Here is a 21,271-nt window from a genome sequence, read left to right as displayed (position 1 = left end):
AAATATACCCCTAAGAGAGCTTCATAGAGAGCTGCCGAGCTGAAGCCAGTTGTTAGCATTTCAGCTACATAAAACTGCTTAAATCTCAGAAACAAATCAAAATAGAAAACGGAAGCAAATTTAAAAAGCAGTCAGAGGACCACTCTGAGTAAGTTTATGTCAGTTCATTTTTGCATGATTTAAGCCAATGTATGGCCACTTTTAGCCTTTCCATACAAAAAAAATCAGCCTCCGCCTATGATGGCGCCAGTGAACGCTGCTGGAAAGAATCTGCACAGAGGGTCAAGTAAAGAGTGATGGGGTGCAGCTAGGCTGGGGGAGAGGAGGGAGCGGGGTCTATGTAAGATGTGGGGGTAGGGTTTTTTTTTATTAAGGGTTTGTTTCTCCTTTAAATCATCCATGTTGCCTAAGTGCTCTCCACCATCTGTTCAATCAAAACACCCATGAAGAAGCTGCACTCACAGGTCTTACCATCTTAAAAGCTTTTATTACTGTATAAACACTCACAAAAGTTTCCGCTGTTCCCCAGCCTTTCTCAAAGTTACAAAACACAATAAAATCCACCCGTAAATACAAAGTATTTGGCGTGAATCTCAGCTATCCACCCCACCGTGACATACCCCTACCATATCCTCGACCTGCTTTGAGGACGTAGACCAAATCTGTATGAGTCAAGGCAAATTCCTGTGTAAAACAATTATAAATGAAATGCTTCCAGTAAGTGTTAACCTTGTAACATTGTTGCATATAATATCACTTCATTCACTGTTAAAACCTCCAGTTACTTAGTGTTTCTAAATTAGATACATTACACCACAATCACATTTTATAGTATTACCAAAGTGACAGATTATGGACTAAGTCTTGCAACCACCGCTGTGTATAATCTATTGTAAACCGTGACCCACATCATTTTTTGACAAATTGCCATTTCTTACCTAGAAGGACTTTCTCCACCGTGTGTGCATAATCTGCAGTGATAAAGGTTAATCAGTGGCAGTCAAGCATGCATTCAGTGTGCAACACCCGTGTGCACCCTACGAGATCACCTCCCTTCTGTCCATCAGGATGTTAGCTCCTCTTACCTTGGGCAATAAGTCCTGTTCTCCCTTCCGGATACTACCAAGTGTTCCCTCTATCAAAGGACAGAAGGGATGTAATCTTGTAGGGTGCATATAGGTGTTGCGCACTGAATGCATACTTGGCTGCCACTGATCTTTATCACTGCGTATTAGGTACACACAGTCCTTCACATTAGCGTTAACAGTCCCAATTCACACCCTCACTGGTGTACATGTTAATTCACATTTTCCTTTAGTCCTCACTGGCTTTCAGCAGACACAAATCCCAGAATCCTCTCTGGGCACATTTGAGACACTCTTGTCTCCTGGTAGGGATTTCTCTTATCCTTTCCAGTCCTTTGGAGCTCTCTCCAACACAGGGGAATCACACTCATTCCCAGGTGCACACAAACTCCTTCCTCCCCTCAAGGATGTTTACACAGGGCCCCTCACCCTACTGTACTCCAGGAGGTATCCAGGGGGAAGTTCTTTCACCGGTAGCTTAATTACTTAAATGCCTCTAGCTTGGCAGCTGAAACCCTTACTGAGGTAAGGAATGGAAGCCCATCTGCTCTCTTCCATTTCGGGGACCCATTATCCAACTTTTCCTGAGCTGGCTAAACACACAGCTTTACATGTGTGTATTTCACTAGCCTAAAACTGGTGAAATACACATAAAATCAATGTAATTTAACAGACACCTCTTACAATATATACTGTATACTCACGTGTTCAAAGAGGCAATTTCTTAGATCAGCATGTCACGTCACAGTCATCCAGCTGTAAATAAACTGTTTTGCCACAATAAGGCAACAAAAGTGCTTTCATGTGACCCCAGTGTCTGATTTCAGACTAGATACAGAAACCATAGTGACTTGTGACTATTTATAGTAATGCAGAGAGTGTCAATACACAGTGACAAGTGACATAATATTAAACATTGTGAGACCTACTAGCAGACCTACAGTAGCTGTAAATGCTCAGCAACATTAGAATGCCCTTAGGGCAGGTGGCAAGGTCCTTTTGCTAATTATATTAAACTATTGAAAAAGGGGGCACAGGACACAAAATATATGGATCATTCACCACATGGAATAGGTGGTCCAGGTACACCAGTCCCAGGCCCTCAGCTTAGGGAGCAGATAAACCAGCAAGGTACAAAAAGAGGGGTATCGAGCACTCAGAAAAAACTCCACAACTGCCGCCACAAATAAAGTTAAAGATTTTATATTTATTGTAGTTATAAATACCTACTTCCTGGGAGGTAAAGATAGCCCATGGATAAGTGCCCTGGGGGCACAAAATGTGTAGGGCCAATGGAGATACTGTTCCTTTTTAATGCATCTACAATTTTACTTTGAAGGTCCTTTTGCTCCCTGGAGAACCAAATAATTCATCTCGTCATTTTATTGTTGTGTAATGCACAACATGTTTAGGACATGTTATGAAACATGTTGTGCATTGCTCAATAAAATTTGAATGATAGTTATTTGGTTCTCCAGAATGAAATTTGTCTGTTGACTTGTAATGTTTAGATGGCCTGATGGAGCCTCTATTCTGTTAGAATAACCCTGACACAAGATTAAAGGAAAAATAACTATTTTAAATTGTGTTCTTTTGCTTCCTACCTTTCATGTCTGAAAGATACACAATGTATGTGTGGGCAGGTAGCAGGCTAGTGGACACCTATTTACCTTGCTGGGCTGCCACTCCTGGATCCAGTGCTGACTAATGCAGTCAACGCTGGATCCAAAGCCCATGGCCGAGGTCTCTGCACTCCAAAATGTAATGCAAAGGCCTGCATCCATTTGCCGAAGATGAACACAGTGTTCAAAGAGCAAAAATGCCCAGTGGTGGCCTTTTTATGCACTTTGCATGCTGCATTAAGCTTAGCAAATGAGGCCTTCTAAGTGATCTTAAGGTTCAAACCTAGGGAATTGTATGATCCAATAATCCTGAGATCAGTCTCACACAGCAGACGTGAAGACCATGTATCTACTGATGGAGCCCTTCCTGCAGTCCTCCAGCACTGCTATCATAGACTTGCTGCAAAGACTCTGTAAAAACAATCCCTCCTTCAGTTTTAGCTGCTTATCATCAAGTAAGGCATACACATTTACAACATTTTTACCAAGGTTTACTATTTTTTTTTTTGCTTTTTATAATTTTGGTCACTCATTCACACGTTTTCACACATTTGCACACTCCCATTCACTTGATCTTGCGACCCCTTCCCATCAGACTTCATAAAAGATCCTCCTGCACAATTGTTCCTGCACTAACCTAAAATTGTATATTTCATATATCATACTCAACTCATCCCTTTCAAATGAAATATTTCAGTTTGCCTTTGAGCATGTCACACCAATACCTAAGAAACCTATCTCTGATCCCACTTCCCTTGATAAGGCAAATTTCCCTCTAGCCCTTCCCTCCTCCAAGCTCCTAGAATAGTTTAGTTGTCTACCAACTATCTTCTTGACCCCTTTCAGTCTTGTTTTCACACAGTTCACTCAAAACAGCTTTAAATAAGCTCATTAATGACATTCATGCTGCTAAGGACCAGGGACTCCATTCCATACTCATTCTCCTTGAGCTTTCTGCAGCATTTGATACAGTTTTAGCATGATTCTCATTCTTTTTCTCTATGCACACCTTCAGTAGAACAGTTTCTCTTTCTACATTCTTTTTTTAATTGACCTCATCATATATTGTGGCTTCTCCTATAACCTTTAGGTTGATGACATACAGATCTTCCTTTTCTGTGCTGATTTCAACCCTGCTATTCAGGCAAAAGTCACACAGTGCCTCAGTACTGTAGCTTTTTGGATGGCCGCTTGCCACCCGAAACGTAATATGTCCTAGATCGAACTGCTCATCCCCTCATACACTCCCTTGCCTATCTCTTGACCATCCAGTTCACCACTGAGTCATTCATAAAACTATCCTCCACAATCACCACATGACTCTTGAATACTCTGCAATCTTGCATCAGGAAATCTTCCACGCTACCTTCATTCTCAAAGCTTTTTAAGAGTCACTTTCTAGAGGAAGTATTTTGCTATTCTTCCATTGCTACAACAGACTCTTGACCTGTGTGCATTTCCCCTCACCATTTAATTTCTGTCTCCTCTTCTACACAGATGTAAATTGTAGTCTTGTAAATCCCTGTGTACATTAGTGGTACTTCATAAATCAAATAAATACAAATACAATGTTGCACTTAAAGAAGGTGTCTAGGAGACTTCTTATGATTCAAGTATAAGGCATTTGGAGAAGGGAGAGGGGAAGATACTGCTTCTGGTACCCAAGTCCAAGACATGGGCTAGGATAAAAATAATGTTTATATTTTGCAGTAGCATTTGAAGAGTCTCAGCTGAGGTATTTCTATAGCATACTAATGACATTTCAGCTTTGCATGACCTATCAATTGTTTGCTTGTCCTTTACATGATATTACAGGTTCCATTTTGAGCAATGCCTATTACATGAGCAATTATGCTGCCCGATTGTTAGTGGTGTCATATTCTCACTGAGAACATGAATATAAACTACTTACATGATTGATAGATTAGCACAAATGGAAACCTTCTGTTTGGTTTTCATTAGCGACTCCAGTGGAAAGTAACCAAGGTGCTTTGGATTCATGAGAATATGCTTTGTAAATGCAATGCTTTTCTAAAATTACATGCATGACTGCTGTTTCAGTAGATAGAAACAATTTGAACAATAGTAGAAAAATATCCCCTCTTCTAAAATTGATCTCAATATAGAAATATAAAATATATGAAGTTAAGGTTTTTATTAGAGGGATACTCTTTTGCTTATGCTCTCCACCTCTCAAACAATCAGATAAAAATCCACTATCAGGGATATTTAAAATGTTGTAAATTGGTGTCAAATCATCACCAGTTGTTCAAATGAAAGTATAGACATAATTACATGCATCATACTGTACTTAATAATTTAACAACAGAGATACATGCATGTGTCATTTAAATGTTTTAAAAGTTTGTAGATCAATATACCTACAAGGCATATATAAGTGTAAACAGAAAACATACAACTGATGGGACAAAATCACTAAACATTTTGGTAACATACTAAAAACACTATACCCATACAGTATATATTACACATATATTACCTCAATTAAAGATGCCCAACAGATGTCACATAACTATACACCACATATTGCTAAATGTTTCCAACAATTTCATCAAGTACAGATGCTGGTCTGCCTAAAACCACCCAAGAGGAAGTGGCAGAATTTTTTAAGAATGCAATTAACTATAGAACAAAAACAATACCTTGATTTCCCATTCAATATACAGTAAATAAAAACATTTGAGGCCATTCCAGTTAGCGGAGAGATTTAATTTCCTTGTACTATAAGGTGCGCATAGATAAGTTAGGGCCATACGTGCATAAAAACTTCTTAATTCTAGCAATATATCTAATGAGTTCCCTCCCAGGCCAAGGAAGCCCGCATTCTAGTAATTCTTTGTAACAATGCAAAGATCTACAAACATATGGAGGCATCTTGATCCTCCACCTCCATTAAATACTTTGGCATTTGAACAACTCAAGCAAACATTACAAGGTCAAATTTATTCCTGTACTACATAAAATATCCAATCAAGTACAAGCCTGGAGAGGACTGAGACTATCCTGGTTCGGTAATCGAGACTGTAAAAAATACTATTGTTATTATTTACTAGCTAACCCTATTAACTTCCCCAAGGTATTTTTTTGTAACATTAGATACATTATTAATAGATTTGTATGGGAGGACAAATCCCCCAGTCTCAGGTTTGATCTGTTAACACTATTAACAACATTAAAAGTAGGTTTAATGTTCCCTCCCTCCACACTTCCCAGTTTCTTCTGTGCTCCTTCTCCCCTGTGACTGATGAGAAAGTCTCAAAACTTTTGGCTTCCTCTCATCTTATTTCCTGCCCACTTGATCCCATTTTTTTAAACTTCTCCTCAATGCTAATCCCTGTCTAAGTAAAGCCTTAACTCATCTATTTAATCTCATAGGTGTATTGTCACAGTCGGCACCCTAAACCAGAACTAATGCCAAGCTCCCTGGTCTCAGCTCGGCTTCACCAGTAGTGTGACCGCCTTTGGCTTCGGGAGGAGCCCTCAGCGTACTCAGATGCCCCCTGGACTTTTCGAGAGGAGCAAGGCGAGGAGTTCTGGCAAGCAAAAGGGCACGACTGTTGTTAAAGTCAGTTAGGCTGAAGGTCGTAGTACAATAACGTAACACAGATTTGTGGTCAGACAGGCCGGGTCGAGGCAGGCAGATAGCTAGAGTCGTCAGGCAGATAGCTAGAGTCGTCAGGCAGGCAAGGGTCAAACCGGGTAATCAATCAGATGGGCTGAGGCAGAATCGGAGTCAAATAACAGGCAGAGGTCAAACCAGAACGTCAAACAGGAGGGTTAAGCAGAGTCAAGGTCGGTTTCAGGCAAGGGTCAGGTTCCAGAGATCAGAGTAGTCAAACAGGCAGGCAAGGGTCAAAACAGATAATCAGGATCAGATTCAAACAGAATAGCAACAGCTAATAGCACCAGGAACAAATCCTATCACGGGCCATGACATAAAAGAAAATGTCTCTTTAAATCCATTTGAATTTCGCGCCATTGCGCGCTGACGTAATCACGCCAGCGCGCATGCAACTATAAAAACCGGAAGTGCGCGCGGCGCGCATTATGAAGCCGGCAGTGAAGGAGGACGGTGCGGCGGGCGTCCCTGCCGATGGCGCGGCGGGTGTCACCACTGGACCACCAGGGTAAGGATTCCTTACAGGTTTATTTATCAAAGAGTGAAGTTAATAGTGAAGTTCCGCCACTAGAGTGAAATTCTGCCACTTTCCATTCATTTCTATGGGATTTTTAAAGGCGTATTTATCAAAGGGTGAACTTTCACTTTCACCGATTGATAAATATGCCTTTCAAAATCCCATAGAAATGAATTGTGAGCTGCGGAATTTCACTCTAGTGGAATATCTCTCCTCTCTAGATCTCAAACAGAGCTTTTAACTCATTTTTTTTTCCTACCTGCCTTCTATCTCTATTTGGATGTCACCGAACTACCTTAAATTAAACCTCTCTGTAACTGAAATGATTCTCTTTCCCCCAACTAACACCTGTAACTTTCCAGAAGTACCTATCATTGTTAACAATTCCACTATCACCCCCACCTCCCCATGCCCAGTGATTTGGAGTTTTCCTAGATTCTGCCCTCTCCTTCACTCACCCACTTCACTTATTAATTCATGTCACTTTCACCTAAGGAACATATGCAAAATACAACTTTTATCATCCAAGATGCCACCAAAATTCTTATTTACTCTCTTGTCATATAACATCTAGACTACTGTAACTCTCTAGTAATTGGCCTTTCCTGACAGAGACTGTTAACCTTCAGTCCATAATAATTACTGCCGCCACCCGCCAGGCTTATAAACCTCAGAAACGGCTCCTCCTCTGCCACGCCAAGGCCTTCTTCACCTTTTGTATCAGTTACTGGTTGCTAAACTTCAAGCGGCAAAGGCCCTAATCCCAAAGTACTGGAATACTTCTCCCCCATTCTTCTCTGAAAAATCTAGTTGAGGAAATTAGGGAAATAGAAAAAATTACTTCTATTTTACACAATGAAGTGGCTTTGTTTGATGTTACCAGGAAACCATGGTGTGACGCAATAAAAATGCTCTAAAGATCTCTAAAGCCTGGACGGATATAAATATAATCACCAGTCACAATTGCGATACCATATGTTAATATAAAGAACTTATTGTTTACTCTGTACCTGTTAGCATAATATATTGTGAGTTTGATGATAAATGCTCTCTACTATTCTCTCGTTCTATATCTATATCTCTCTCCCCACTCCCAGGGCCACTCCTGCCCTAAGATTAGTTGAGAGCATTGCCTGAGACGGCAGTGAGCAGCCAGTTACCAGTAGTGACAGTAGCGCTCATCTTCACTAGCGATGTGACTCACAATGATGCCAAAGAGGAATGTATGGTGAAAAAGTGGGGGCAGCATCTGGGCTGCTGTTTCAGGTGGCAGGGGCCCCAGAAACAGAAATTCCCTTTCCTTTCTCTATTCTGTACCCATACTACCTTTAAACTGTTTTATGAGTAATACGGAAAGGTTGTTTAAAAAATAATTGCTATGTTTATTTTATTTTTAGTATACATTACTAATTAAAAAGTAATTGTTGGAAGGTGATGTTCCTGTGCAAGGATTAATAGCAGGCTCTGTATAATGAAAGTAGTCCATGAGAGTGTGCTTGTTTGTCCAAGGTAAGGGACAACTAATGAGCTTTGTATAATAAGCTTCTTACAAAAATCTGCACTGCATTGCTCTTTGGAAAAGCACATAAGGAATATGTTATGCAGCGAGACCTAAACTGGTAGAAGGGCTATCAAAAACACTTGCCTCTTTTCCTGAAGCAACTTTACAGGGGGGTATACTGCATAATAAATCATGTTTCATGTGCCCAATTCATTTATAGCAAAACTTTACCCCCAAAATGAATATTTAAGCAACAGATTTATATACAGTTTATATAAAGTGACATATTAAAGGACATGCCCTTTTACATCTCTTGCATTGAACTACCATTTCATGATGCTCTGTGTGCTGCCTCAGAGATCACCTGACCAGAAATACTACAACTCTAACTGTAACAGGAAGAAGTGTGAAAGCAAAAGACAGAACTCTGTCTGTTAATTGGCTCATGTGACCTAACATGTATGGTTTGTTTGTGTGCAAAGTGAATCCTACAATCCCAGGGGGCGGCCCTTATTTTTTAAAATGGGAATTTTCTATTTAGGGTTACCCAATGGCACATACTACTAAAAAAGTATATTATTATGAAAATGGTTTGTTTAGGTACATGAGCTGTTTTATGCAATATCTTTTTATAGAGACCTACATTGTTTGGGGGGGGGGTTATAGTTTTCCTTTAAACAAAAGAAATAAACCTATAGAATGTTTTGTTATTACAACAGGCAGATAGTGTTTTCCTAACAGTCCCCATTTATGAGTCATTTGGCTGAAAATGGTTGTATATTATTTAACATGCATTCTTCCATTTACTGGGTAGATATGTGGTTGATTAATAAACACCTGTGTCTGGGGTTTTTTGGTGCTCTCCACATTAAAATTCTGGGCCGAGGTGCAGGGTGCAGCACAGATGGTCACAAGGCAACTCTGTCCTTGCAGACTGACCTATGCCAGTACTTGGATCCACTGCATGCTGTGCCTGCTGGTGCTCCCTAACTCACCCATTTGAAGAATAATTCAGGGGTATGTCTAGGTGCCTGCCTCTCATGAATGCAATGCTGCTGCTAATGGTGCATTAGGATGGAAAGTGCATAAATTGTGCTTCCTTTCTCTGTTATAAATGACCCCTAATATATGAGATACATGTTCCAACAAAACGCACATGCTTCTGAATTTATACTACCACCCCCACAGTTTCCCCCATACACACACACACATAGACTTTAGGTACACTGTGTATCATAGTACAAGAAAGAGTTCTTTTTATTTAAGAAATTCAGAAAGGATGACTGTTGTGATTAACAAAAGTACTCAGTTACTCAAGAGTAAAAGCCATGAAAATATAGTACATTTACAGTAACCTGATTTGTGTACCGAGGCATCTGTAACCCCTGCGCAAATTCATTATTTGCTTATTGTCAGTAAGGAGCAAGTCATCTGATTGCTCAGATGCTAGGCAGTTTAATTAGTATTTAAGGATCTAAACGCTAGTGACACAAGGGTGCCAATATTTTGTTCGCAGTCATTTCCTTTGGTAAAAGCAAAAATAAACAGAAATCAGAAATCAGCTCCTGTTATAGTCAATAGGAAACAGTGCTCATTTTACATAGCATCTTCTCTATCTAAACGTTCCAAACATTTGGTTTGATCTTCAGATTCCACGGAGAGAAGCGATCACACTCAGAACAATCAACATGAGCCCAAAAGTGAAGGGAACCTAGAAAAAAACAATTCACTGTTAATGGTTTTGGTTTATGCTGAAAAGATCAGAACAATGGCCTAAAACCATAGAATAGAACGTTTTATAGAAAAGTTTGGCCATGGAAAAATGTAATATGTATCATGGTGTGCCAATGGCATGCAAGTCTTGCACATAAACTCGTATATAAACAGACATTATTCACAGTTACCAATCTTCATTATTAACAGTTATTTAAACTGCCCATCACCCTGAGTCTTTTCTTTCACTCAGGGGCCTTCTTGGCTCCCATGGGTGTCTGGCCAAGAAATGTTCATCAAAGGGGCTCAGACTAGAGGAACAAGGGGCACTATGACCCTGAAACTGTGGCCCTAACTGGCTCTCACTTGGACTGTAATGTGATGTATTGGTCCTCAGGCCCTTGTCATCATAAGTTATCTCCTTTCATCAGTCCAAACTAACTGGGCCTAGAACTCACTCCCTTATATTGTCTACCTAGGGAAATCCCCTTCTAAGTGACACTGACACAAGGTAAAGTCTGCTCTAGTAACTCCTTAAGCATATTTCCTGCCTAACAGCCCCATCTGGTGACTAGAGTAATAACAACAAAAATCATATACAATATACTTGTCAAATGATATCTATCTACCACATACAAGTAAGCTAAAGGGTAGAAAAATTGAAGGACGAGAAAAAAGGCTGCTAAAACAGCCAGAAAGGGGTCGTCATGAATAAAAGTTAGAACATTGTCATAATAATAAGACTAACTTTTAAAAATAAAAATAAAAAATAATATAAAATTGATCATTGTGCTTTACTAAGCAATTTTCATTCATTACTTATTTCCAGTTTCTAAGCTAAGTACCTAAAACAGCGCTGCGAAATATGTTGGTGTTATATAAATACATGTTAATAGTATAATGAATTTTGTAATAACAGCACCTAGCAAATGTCTGTGGCCAGAATACAGGTGGTGCAAAAATAATAACGGTTTGTCCTGTACTATTTTAATGTGGTATACTGTGTCAATGAATTACATTAAATTAATTTAGTTTTAATTCAGGATTTGGATTGCCATCGGACTGTGTGTTTTTTTTTAGGTTTGATTAAATCTCACTACCAGATTCCAGAATGGGTGATCATTAGGATATAAACAATAATGATACCACATACAGACAGTCTGAATCCACTGTTATGAGAACCCAGTGTGGCTGTACTGTTTGAAGTTGCATTAAGTGCTCTGCTGACAATATTTGCCCAGAATGTCCTTTCGTTTCTCACAACAGTGGCCCTTGAAAACAAGGCAGAAAAAAAAAGATTAAAGAATACAATGAAACATGATGTATGTGCTACAGTATATAATTTCCCCCAAATCTTCAGACTACTTCATGTATTTACCTAAACATTATATTTCCAGTAGGAATGTTAGGGGCCTTCCACGTCACCTGTATACTTGTTTTGGAGGCGGCACCAGTTTGACTGACTGCATCCTGGAAGAAAGTGATATAAAATGATGAGTAATGTACCACCGTTAAATAAAATTAATATGCAGACCCAGGTGTAAGAAGATAAAATATATCAATCAATAAAGTTACACTGATTATTGTCAAAATTAATATAAATGAATCTTAGGAGAAGAGTTACCCCTACCAGAAGTTAATAATTATAAAAAAATTAAAACAGGAAAATGCTGTTATTTAGAGGCACTGTTTGTAAAATAGATCCTCTCTACTATTTTAGAGACAAATTTAGTGAGTAAGAACCTTTAATTTGACTGTTTTCCTGGAGTAGGTGTATTGGGAGTCTTATCCATAACCTTCCCTATCCCTAACTTTTAGAACATGTCGCCCACAGTCACCTAAAGGAGAACTAAACCCTACTTCTAAAGAGAAAATCAAATCCACTAGGCACCACACGCATACGCCTACTACTTGGAAAAATTGTTGCTGAATGTCGCACAGACCTTTCCATGCTCACGGGTGCCATCTGCGGATCCTATTCTTCCCTTCGGCTATCTATGGAGCTTTCCAGTGCATGTGCAGTAGGCGCAAAAACCAAACAGCCTCCAATTGTGCATGCGCAAAGAACCCTTAGTGTTGGCGGTCTTTTACCAAACTTATCTGAAGTTACCTAAGATGGCACCCATGAGCTCCAATACGCTACTCCATTACGCTACTCTGCATGCAGAGGTCTGTGCGACATTCAGTGGGCTATGCAGGGAAGCAGCAGGGAGGAGGACCAATGGGGCTAGTAAATAAGAGGAGGGTTTAGTTCTCCTTTAACCCACTTTCTGTATGCTAAATCTACTTGACCCACCAAATCTGCTAAAACCAGTCTCTAATGACCTTCTGTCTGCTAAACCTAAATTACAATTCTCCATATTTAAACCTCATTGTTTTTGACACAGTGGATTGCCAACACCTTTGTGATATGCTTTTGTCCCCAGGCATACAAGAAGTTTCCTGGATCTAGTCATACCTCTAACTAAACATTCTTACCACCTGAACTCTCTGATGAGGTCCCTCAAGGCTCTGTCCATGAACCACTAATCTTCTCACTATACAATACATCTCTTGATCAACTAATTAGCCCCTTTGACTTCCAGTACCATCTTTATCCTGATGACTCTAAAATCTATCTCTGTCTTGTACAGATCTCTCCTCTGTTATATCTTAAGTACCCAACTGCTTCTCTGTTCTGTATCCATTCTTGGTACCACTGTTGGGGGCACGCCAATAGATCATTTTCATAAAGTTTCTGAGGAATATTGGGGTCTAAAATGTTTTCTCTGCTACCAGTAGCAAACTTAACTTATCAAACTTATTTAATACAAGCAATTTTTTAGATCCAACTAATGACCTTTGGCCTTGATCTCTTTCTGACTGATACTATAATGGGGTTGAGTTAGTTAATACTCACTGCAGGGTTATTGCAGTCCAAAGTCTGAGCATCTGGGTTGCTGACCTCAAAGGAACCAACTAGATTGTCACCATTTATTGTCCGAGCCTGAATCAGGAAACCTTTTATCACGACAGTTGATGTAGCTGACAGATTGACTGCAGGAGGAAACAGACAATGATAAGCCCATCAATTAGAGCACACAACATATAATTCATACTTCCTTGAGTTCTTTCTCTTCATTTGAGTCTTCATTAGTGTATATGAATTTATCTTTGACATAATTAGGTCAGTGTCATATAAACCTTAGAGGATTTTCTTTAGGTAAAACTGAAGTGATCAATCTGCAAAATAGCTGCCAATAATTTCCCATTATTGTTGAGGAACTTGCTTTATGTAAGCTTTCAGCACATGCTCCTATTGTAAAGTAAGAGATGTGACTGTACTGATCCACAACATAGCATGCCTTAACTTAATAAGGGAGGTGTATCTAGCCAAACCAAAGCTTTTACAGCATGTGGATAAATAAGACAATTCCAGGATGTATCATGTGTTTACTAGAATGAGGATTGCAGGGTACATGAATATATTGCTTCTTATAAAAAAGAACTCCTGAGTAATTCTTTAGTGAGCAGGTGGCATCAAACCCTAATTTACTTACATAGTAGCTGGGCTATTAGGTGCCCAGGAGTCCTTTTTTGGGGTTTGAATAATGCTACACGGTGAATGCAGATGCTGTCAACCTACTGAAGTGACCAGTATGTATGGCTGGAGGGTAAGCATTAGGACTACCCGAAGTTGTGTATATGGTAACAATGGATTGGCAGCAACCGTATTTGTCTGCCAGCACCCCGAGGCCTGCCTGCATCTGTGATCCCGCTCCCCTCAAGATTTCACAGACGCAGGCAGATGGGATGTGCAGGCAGGTATCCTCCACCATCCCCCAGCCCCCCTCCAGGATCATATGCAAGTGAGATCAGTTGCAGAGGGGTCAGGAAGCACAAAGAACTGCACTCCTAGACCCCAGAGTTCCCCACATGTAGCTGAGCCGCATGCCACCCCTTTATCTGTGCCGCTCAAGTATAGGGTTGCCACCTGGTTGGTATTTTACTGGCCTGGCCGGTAAAAATGATGGTTGATCCCAATGTTATTAATAGGGAAAAAAAATAAATAGATAGGAAGGCCAGTATTTTTTTCCAGAAAAGGTGGCAACCCTACCTGGGGATTGATGAACAATCTCTGTTAAGCATTGTGTTATATGTTGGAGCAAATAAAGCATAAAAATACATAACGATTGCTCCAGAAGGATTAACTTAACCCAGAGTAAAAAAGTCATATTTAATGCTTCTGTATTGCAGGATTTTTTCTGTGTGTTTCATATTCAGGCCAGCTGCTGCCTTCAAACAGTGGATACGCTTTAAGTGATTGACAGTTTAAGATTATGACCAAGTTTCCAAGGTTAAGTTACCCTAGGGAGACAACAGGTAGTGTACTTATACTTATTAATTCCATATAGTCTTTACACAGGGTTGCAGCACTGATAAACTAATCAGTGAGACTCTCCTTCAGATCTCTTTTAAGAAATACTTGAAAATAATATATTACTATGAAAATATAAATATTACATGTGCTTTTCCCTTCAAAAATATTGCCGTCATTTGCTGTCGAGTCCTACAAACAGCTGCTAATGGAGAATGGAGAATTTCATTAACAATTGCATTAACAAGTCCCTGAAACATTTCAATTTGTAAATATAGGAAAGTTAATTAGAAATAAATGATCTTTTATTATGCAAGAAAGTATTTTACTCAGCGGAGAGCAGTAACACCATACATAAAAAATATTAGTTTTTAGGTACGACCAAGATGTGATTTTTGCTAATAGTGTCTGTGGGTATGTTGCTGCAAGTATACAATAGGGTTCTTACATACAGTATACTGGGATTCTGTACAAATGGAAATGCTGTCATATTGAGATCATGTGCAAATGGACACAATATGGTACAGTCTAGGGATACTGTGGGTATGGGTAAATGTAGGTATATGATGTGCATATGCAAATGTAACTGCACTACAGCAGCCATAGGGAGGGTCTTCAATCATGACTTTAGGGATTTTCACGACCGCAGGGTTGTTAGGAAAATATGCAAATGTAGCTTTAAGGATACAAGTTTGCAAGGTTACTTACTATATCCAATAAATGTACTTAAATAAATGCAAATATAACTGCCCAAATTTATAGAAAGTGAAGGAATCTGCGCTCAGCCAAATAGCACTTTATAGGTGAATGCTTCAATCCTCTTAAGAAGATGTACCGACCATCCAAAATTGCCAACCTTTCAATGAGAAGGAGGAGAGCACTCAAGCCCAGATTAACTGCTTGTGATTAATATTTATGCCCAAATTTAATTACTGGGGATCTCATGTAACTGTGGGGATACTGGAAATCTATAATGTGAGGCAGTGAGAAAAAAAACCGTCTGTAACAGTTCTAAAGTTTGCCACAGCTGTTACCAACAAAGCTATGTAATGAATGGTTAAAACATTACTGGGCAAAATACATAAAAACAGCAGCAAATACTTATATACTATATATATATATTGGTAATAGTAGTAGGAAGAAGTTGCACTCACAGGTCTTAAGGTGAATAAAGTAAATAATAGTTATTACCAACGAGGTTAACACCCAGGCGGAACAAACAACACTATCGTGAATCTTATATATTTATATATATATACTGTATATATATATATTTATATATATATATATACATATATATATATATATATATATATATATTTAATAATCAATGTGACAATAATCAATTTAGTGCATTGCTTTTGTACACAAAGTTTTTGAAATCAGAAAATAATTACCAGCGATTTTGACTCCTTGGTTGTAGGTGCCTTTTGATGAGACCAACATAAAGGGAGGGTCAGTGGTTTGAGCTGAAGTACTATGAGTTGGAATCATTGTACCACAAACGCTTGCAACCTTCCCATTTGAAAAAGCATCAGTGTACTTGGGTAGAAGGGCACATAACAGGATCAACAAGTTCCGTATTGGTAGCGCCATCTGCTGAGGAAATACTCCAATTTTAGTGTAAGTCATGGATCAGATGTGCTGGACTCTGACATTGACCAGTGGTAACAATAGTAATATTCCAACATAGACAAGTTGAGATTGCCATTTTTATCTTAGATTGTGGCCTAGATCTTCCTACAGTGCCACCAGCCCTCACATATCTAACTCTAGGCCTGGAAACCAGAAGCACTGACCACATTTTTTAAATTTCTCTTTAATTTTGAACAGTTTCCTCCCCCCCACTTTTTCAAATCACAGTTGCGATGAATACTTTAGAACTGAAATACAGGGATGTACAGAGAGTTGACACTGAACTTTTGCATAGACTGATATAGATTCATTCAACTCATGTTTTAGTTCAGGAAAACTAAAACAAATTGTTTTAAAGGAAAAGAATTACATTGCATCAGTCAGAGAAACTGCATAATGATTTCATGATTTAGTGGGAATCAGGATAGACAGATAGAATATAGTGTCGGTATTAAAAAAAATAAAATATTACTCCTCTCTCTGTTATATCAGTATGTATGCATTATCCAACGTAGTTATAGCTGCAATATGTGCAGTACTCTCATGCCTATTCCGTGTGACTTTTATGGATTGTCATTTTATCTTTGAGAAATGCTGTCACGGATACTTACTGATATTTGTTGTTCAAAATATTGAAAATAAAGTGTTTCAAAAAAAAATAAAATATTACTTACCACATTTAGAAATTGAAAAAAACCTAATACGATTGTTTTGTCACCAACATAAATTTATGGTAGCTTAGATAGCATTAAGTACAAAGTAATGTAACTATTACAGAGAAAAAAGGAAATCAGTCAAAAAATAGTATTCCTGTTTCCAGATAATCAATCCCATATATGTACAAGATAAGTAACCTGATGCTAGACCCGGGGCTCCTTGAGCTGTTCTAAAATCCCTGGTGCTAAGGTATAGTTATTGTAAGTGCTACTGTAAGCATGATAAAGGAATATATACGTTCATTGTCTTTACCTTGGAATCACAGGAGGTTTCTAGGCAGTGTTTGGTGTGTAAGAGGATTTTCAGCTGTCTGCCTTTCCTAAACACGAAGAGGAAAATTTAATACAGAGCATACACCTGTATGAACAACAGTAGTTCAATCAATGGAAGTGCTTCTTCTGATGATTGTTCAGGTGCTATCAGCATGATTCTTAAAAAACAAAATACACACATATGGGATCCCTTATGGTTATGACAAGGTGTTATGGATCACTGTGATTACTGTTTTCTAAGAAAGAAACTCTAACATGGTTCTTTGCTGTCTTAGTTTTTTTTAAAAGGCATTGATTCATTAACAGATAAATCTGAAGATTTATCTCTTCAAACATTACACTGTAAGAACTGTATTGCTGGTTTTCTAAGCTTTCTGAAAAACTGATTTTTGATTATAGTTTATGTGCCACCTAAATAAAATATGATGTATGCTGCCATTATGGACACAATATAAATAAAGATGTACATATGACAAATGACATATAAACTACACTTTAAAACTATTGTAATTTACATTTTCTGTATCCAAAAGCTGCAAATTTGTAAAAAAAATAAATAAAATTACCCCTTGCCCCATTTTTCTGGTTCACCTTAAATATTTTTTTTTCTGTGCTTCCTCCTTAATCCTGACTGTATTTCTTGCCAGAGGCACTGTGCTGGGACATGGGGGAAAGAGCAGCAGAGGTATGTTTGTTTATGTGAAGAAGGGTCCCCTAGCCAAATGAAAAGCAGTATACAGAGCTATGGTCATTCCAAGGCAGAATTACAGTATGCTGTCTTACTGAAGCCAAATCTGATTAATGGCCATCATAGAAGATTGATCTAATTTCTTATGGGAGTGAGTACAGAGATACTAAAGATGGTGGATATAGTCATCAGCAGCAGCATCTGCCAGAATTCTGAGTTGATCAATGACCATCATACAACAAAAAGGAAGAATATAGAAAATGTATCTATTTTGTTATATGGATGAGTACAGAGATACAAAAGGTGGTGGATGTATTCATTAGTGACATCTGGTAGAATTCTGAGTTGATCAGGGTTCAATGCTTCTGTACCCTGAAAAGGTTAGTGGTCGTTACAATTGCAAGTAGAGCAGTCTGGCAGCTTCCAATTTGATATATCAATGCTATGTATGCACAGACTGAATGCTCACATACAATACGTTAGAGAATTCAGGAACAATTTATGGAATGCACTCAATAAATGCAGTGTATTTTTATAAAAATGTTATTGAAATCTCAACAAACTTATTATTCTTATGATAAATTAAAGTCTATTTCCCTGTATGACAAGGTTCAACTGAACCAGCTGTGTTTTATTCTCTGCTATATCTGAACAATAAATGCAATCTAGCACCTGTAACCCTTTCTTGACACTCTCCACACGGCTATGGTTACACTTTCCTTCTTACATGCTACTTTGAAGGCTGACTTGCTGGCCTGGGCCTGACATCTCACTGTAGAGGCCTGCAGAGAGACTAGGGACTTAGTAAAATATTATAGTAGTGCATCCACTGAGATTCAGGTATAAACCAGTGGATAATGCAACAATGGAATAACAATGAGAGCAAAGTACAGGTAAAAACATATTTAAGGGGGCACTAATAAATAGGTTTGAATGGAATTATATCTAGAACCAACCAAAAGTTAAAAAAAAAACGTAAAAGTCCCGAACAGAACAATTCATTGTTTAGTTTAAAATCAAATTAAGGATTCCAGTGGCAATCATTCTTATGGTCACTGCTACTTTAAAATAGATGGTCAAACCAGAGAGTATCTATAATACAAATTGAAAGAAGGGCACGCTCCCCTAGTGTAATTCTTTGAAAACACTTCTTTATTACAAATAAAATTGCGCTTACGAAGTTTCAGTGATCCAATCCCTGATATTATGGGACATCCTACCGGGGACGTGTCTCATTATGTACCTTGGGTAAGTGATAAAAAATTGGAATAGTCGGACGTTGAACTTTTAAAAATTCCACTTGTCTATGAAGTTTATTTACTCTTGCCTTATCTACTAATGCCAATAGTTGGCTCTGAAAACAGGCATACATAACATACAGTGTCTGAGAGTTGGAGTATGACTTCCTCATGGTTGTCCTCAAAATTGAGTTTTACCACAATTCCCCTTTATCAGCAGTCCTAACCACAATAGATTTATCATTTTCAATATTTTTTATGGCAGAGACACACACTGCTATTTCGGGAGAATAGTCACCCAGCGACAAATCGCTTCCTCTTCGGGTGACTTATCTCCCCCCTAACTGCCTTCCCACCAGTGGGACTTCTTGGCAGGTATCCCTCCAGACTTTCTTCAGCTCCAGCCAGTGGTCTTCCACCGTCTCTTTCTTCAGCTCTGATAGTGCCTCAAAGCGGTTCTTCAAGCTGCACTGGTATTCTGTAGCTTTGTTTGCATCTTTCAGGCTCTGCACATTGTATTTGAAGGCTGGCCTCTGTGCCTGGTCCCTGTGTGCCCTTAGCTTCAGCCTCAGTGTCGCCTGCACTAGGTGGTGGTCTGACGCAGCATCCGCCCCTCGCTTCACCCTGACGTCTAGTAGACTCCTCCTCCACTTTCGACCACTTCCTTTCAATACTAGATTATAAACATATGGATTTGATTGTGTCTTTGCATATAGAGACCTCAAGTCTAAAGTTCTTAACATGCAAACATCAGGAAAATTCAGTTAATGTACTTTTGGTTCTTTTTATATTAACAGTGACACCCTCACGCTCTAGATGAATAAAAATGGTTCATGGGAGCTCCTCCTCCTCTTACTAACTCCAGGTAAACTGTTGTTTGATGTGTTTCCTCCTGTTGTATGGTATTTATTGCTTTCTGCCACTGTTATTTTAAAAAGTTCTCATATGGATGGAGGAGGATTCTTCCCCTGGAAAAAGCTTCATTCATTTGTGAGACATGTCTTGTCTGAGGAGAAAAAGAAAAGGAAGAGGAGCAGTACTCTGGTCTAAAGTCAACATCGAAATCTCAGGAATCAGCTTCCATGCTGGAAAAACTCACTTTTTTTGTTTGATGTTTATTAGGTGTTTTTAGTATAGCCGAAATGGAGTGATTGTGGATCTTGTATCCCTTCTTTTGTAGTGTGTATCTGGAGATTTAGGCCAGATATATACTGTGTCAATTCACCGAAAAGGAAAAGGGGTTTTCTAAGATGACCAATATCCAGAGTGCCGATATAATGAATTGTATTTACAAAGCCCTTGTTATAAAAGATATGCGTATACTATAGAAATGGAATAAGAAATACAATTAATTGAAATAATCATGGAATCGGATATTTCATTAAGGCCAAAGTCTGTAATTTGTAAACCCAAAAATGTATTTTCTATGTAACTCACTTATTACATTATGTTTCATATTGTTGGAATTAACTTGTTCAAGACCAAAAACTTTTAAACCAGAAAAATCCCTTCTGTGATAGTGAAAAAATGCTTCGAGAGCTCATATATATGATTTAACCTTGAAATGTTCCTCCTATGTTCCCTAAATATATCTTAAAGTTTCTTTTTGGTTTATTCTATGTATTGGAGTCCTCAACTACTGGTAAGTAAATAAATCATACCCTAAGTAGAGAAGGTAATATGCTAATATAAAAGATCTCTTCTGTAGCAAAAGAAGTGAATTAATTGGTATTGTGTGATACAAACTTACAAATGATACGATCTACCTCTAAACATACCTTCAGTGTGTTATCCAGATTGTTGAGTATCAGATCTCTCAAGTTTACAAGGAGCCAATATATTTTTCAGGCCCGAGCTTTCCAAAAGGATACTTGAGGATGTTCTCCTAGGAGACATTGAAAAATAGGATCCAGCTTCTAAATAGCCCGGTGTTTGTTTAAACTAGCTGTGACCTTGTTATCGCAGGAGTTATATGTTATGCAAAAATAAGGTTAGATTCATCCCATTTAAGCTTATTTTTCCCCTTACTATCACGTCTGGTTATTGAAGTCCCCAACTTTATTTATATTATCCTTTAAACCTGGGAATCTATCCATCCCTCTAAAATCTTGCTTTGGCAATAACATCCTTCTCATATCCTTTTTCGAGTAATCATGATGAAATTATATTATCTTATCTATATCTAAAAAAAACCTTACAGGCACAGACGAAGTAAATAAGATAAATTTAGCTAAATCAGAATTACATACAATATTGAGTAGAATTAAAGAAAAAGTTACACTTAAA

At 38.4% G+C, this 21,271-nt stretch overlaps 1 protein-coding gene across 1 annotated transcript in view; it reads right to left on the bottom strand.

The window, feature by feature from the left end:
- LOC108714423 (putative ferric-chelate reductase 1) overlaps window positions 1-17,088 on the bottom strand; it is a 49,926-nt gene extending 32,838 nt beyond the window's left edge. The window contains exons 1-6 of the mRNA XM_041591055.1: window positions 17,040-17,088; window positions 15,833-16,034; window positions 12,978-13,114; window positions 11,457-11,548; window positions 11,232-11,349; window positions 10,040-10,076 (exon numbers count right to left, since the gene is read on the bottom strand). Coding sequence (XP_041446989.1) covers window positions 10,040-10,076; window positions 11,232-11,349; window positions 11,457-11,548; window positions 12,978-13,114; window positions 15,833-16,031 — 583 coding nt within the window. The 5' untranslated portion in view covers window positions 16,032-16,034; window positions 17,040-17,088. The remainder of the gene's footprint in view (window positions 1-10,039; window positions 10,077-11,231; window positions 11,350-11,456; window positions 11,549-12,977; window positions 13,115-15,832; window positions 16,035-17,039) is intronic.
- Window positions 17,089-21,271: the final 4,183 nt, after the last annotated feature.

Source organism: Xenopus laevis, chromosome 4L (genome assembly GCF_017654675.1).
Source record: "Xenopus laevis strain J_2021 chromosome 4L, Xenopus_laevis_v10.1, whole genome shotgun sequence".
Taxonomy (NCBI): Eukaryota; Metazoa; Chordata; class Amphibia; order Anura; family Pipidae; genus Xenopus; species Xenopus laevis.
This window is presented reverse-complemented; position numbering and strand designations above follow the sequence as displayed.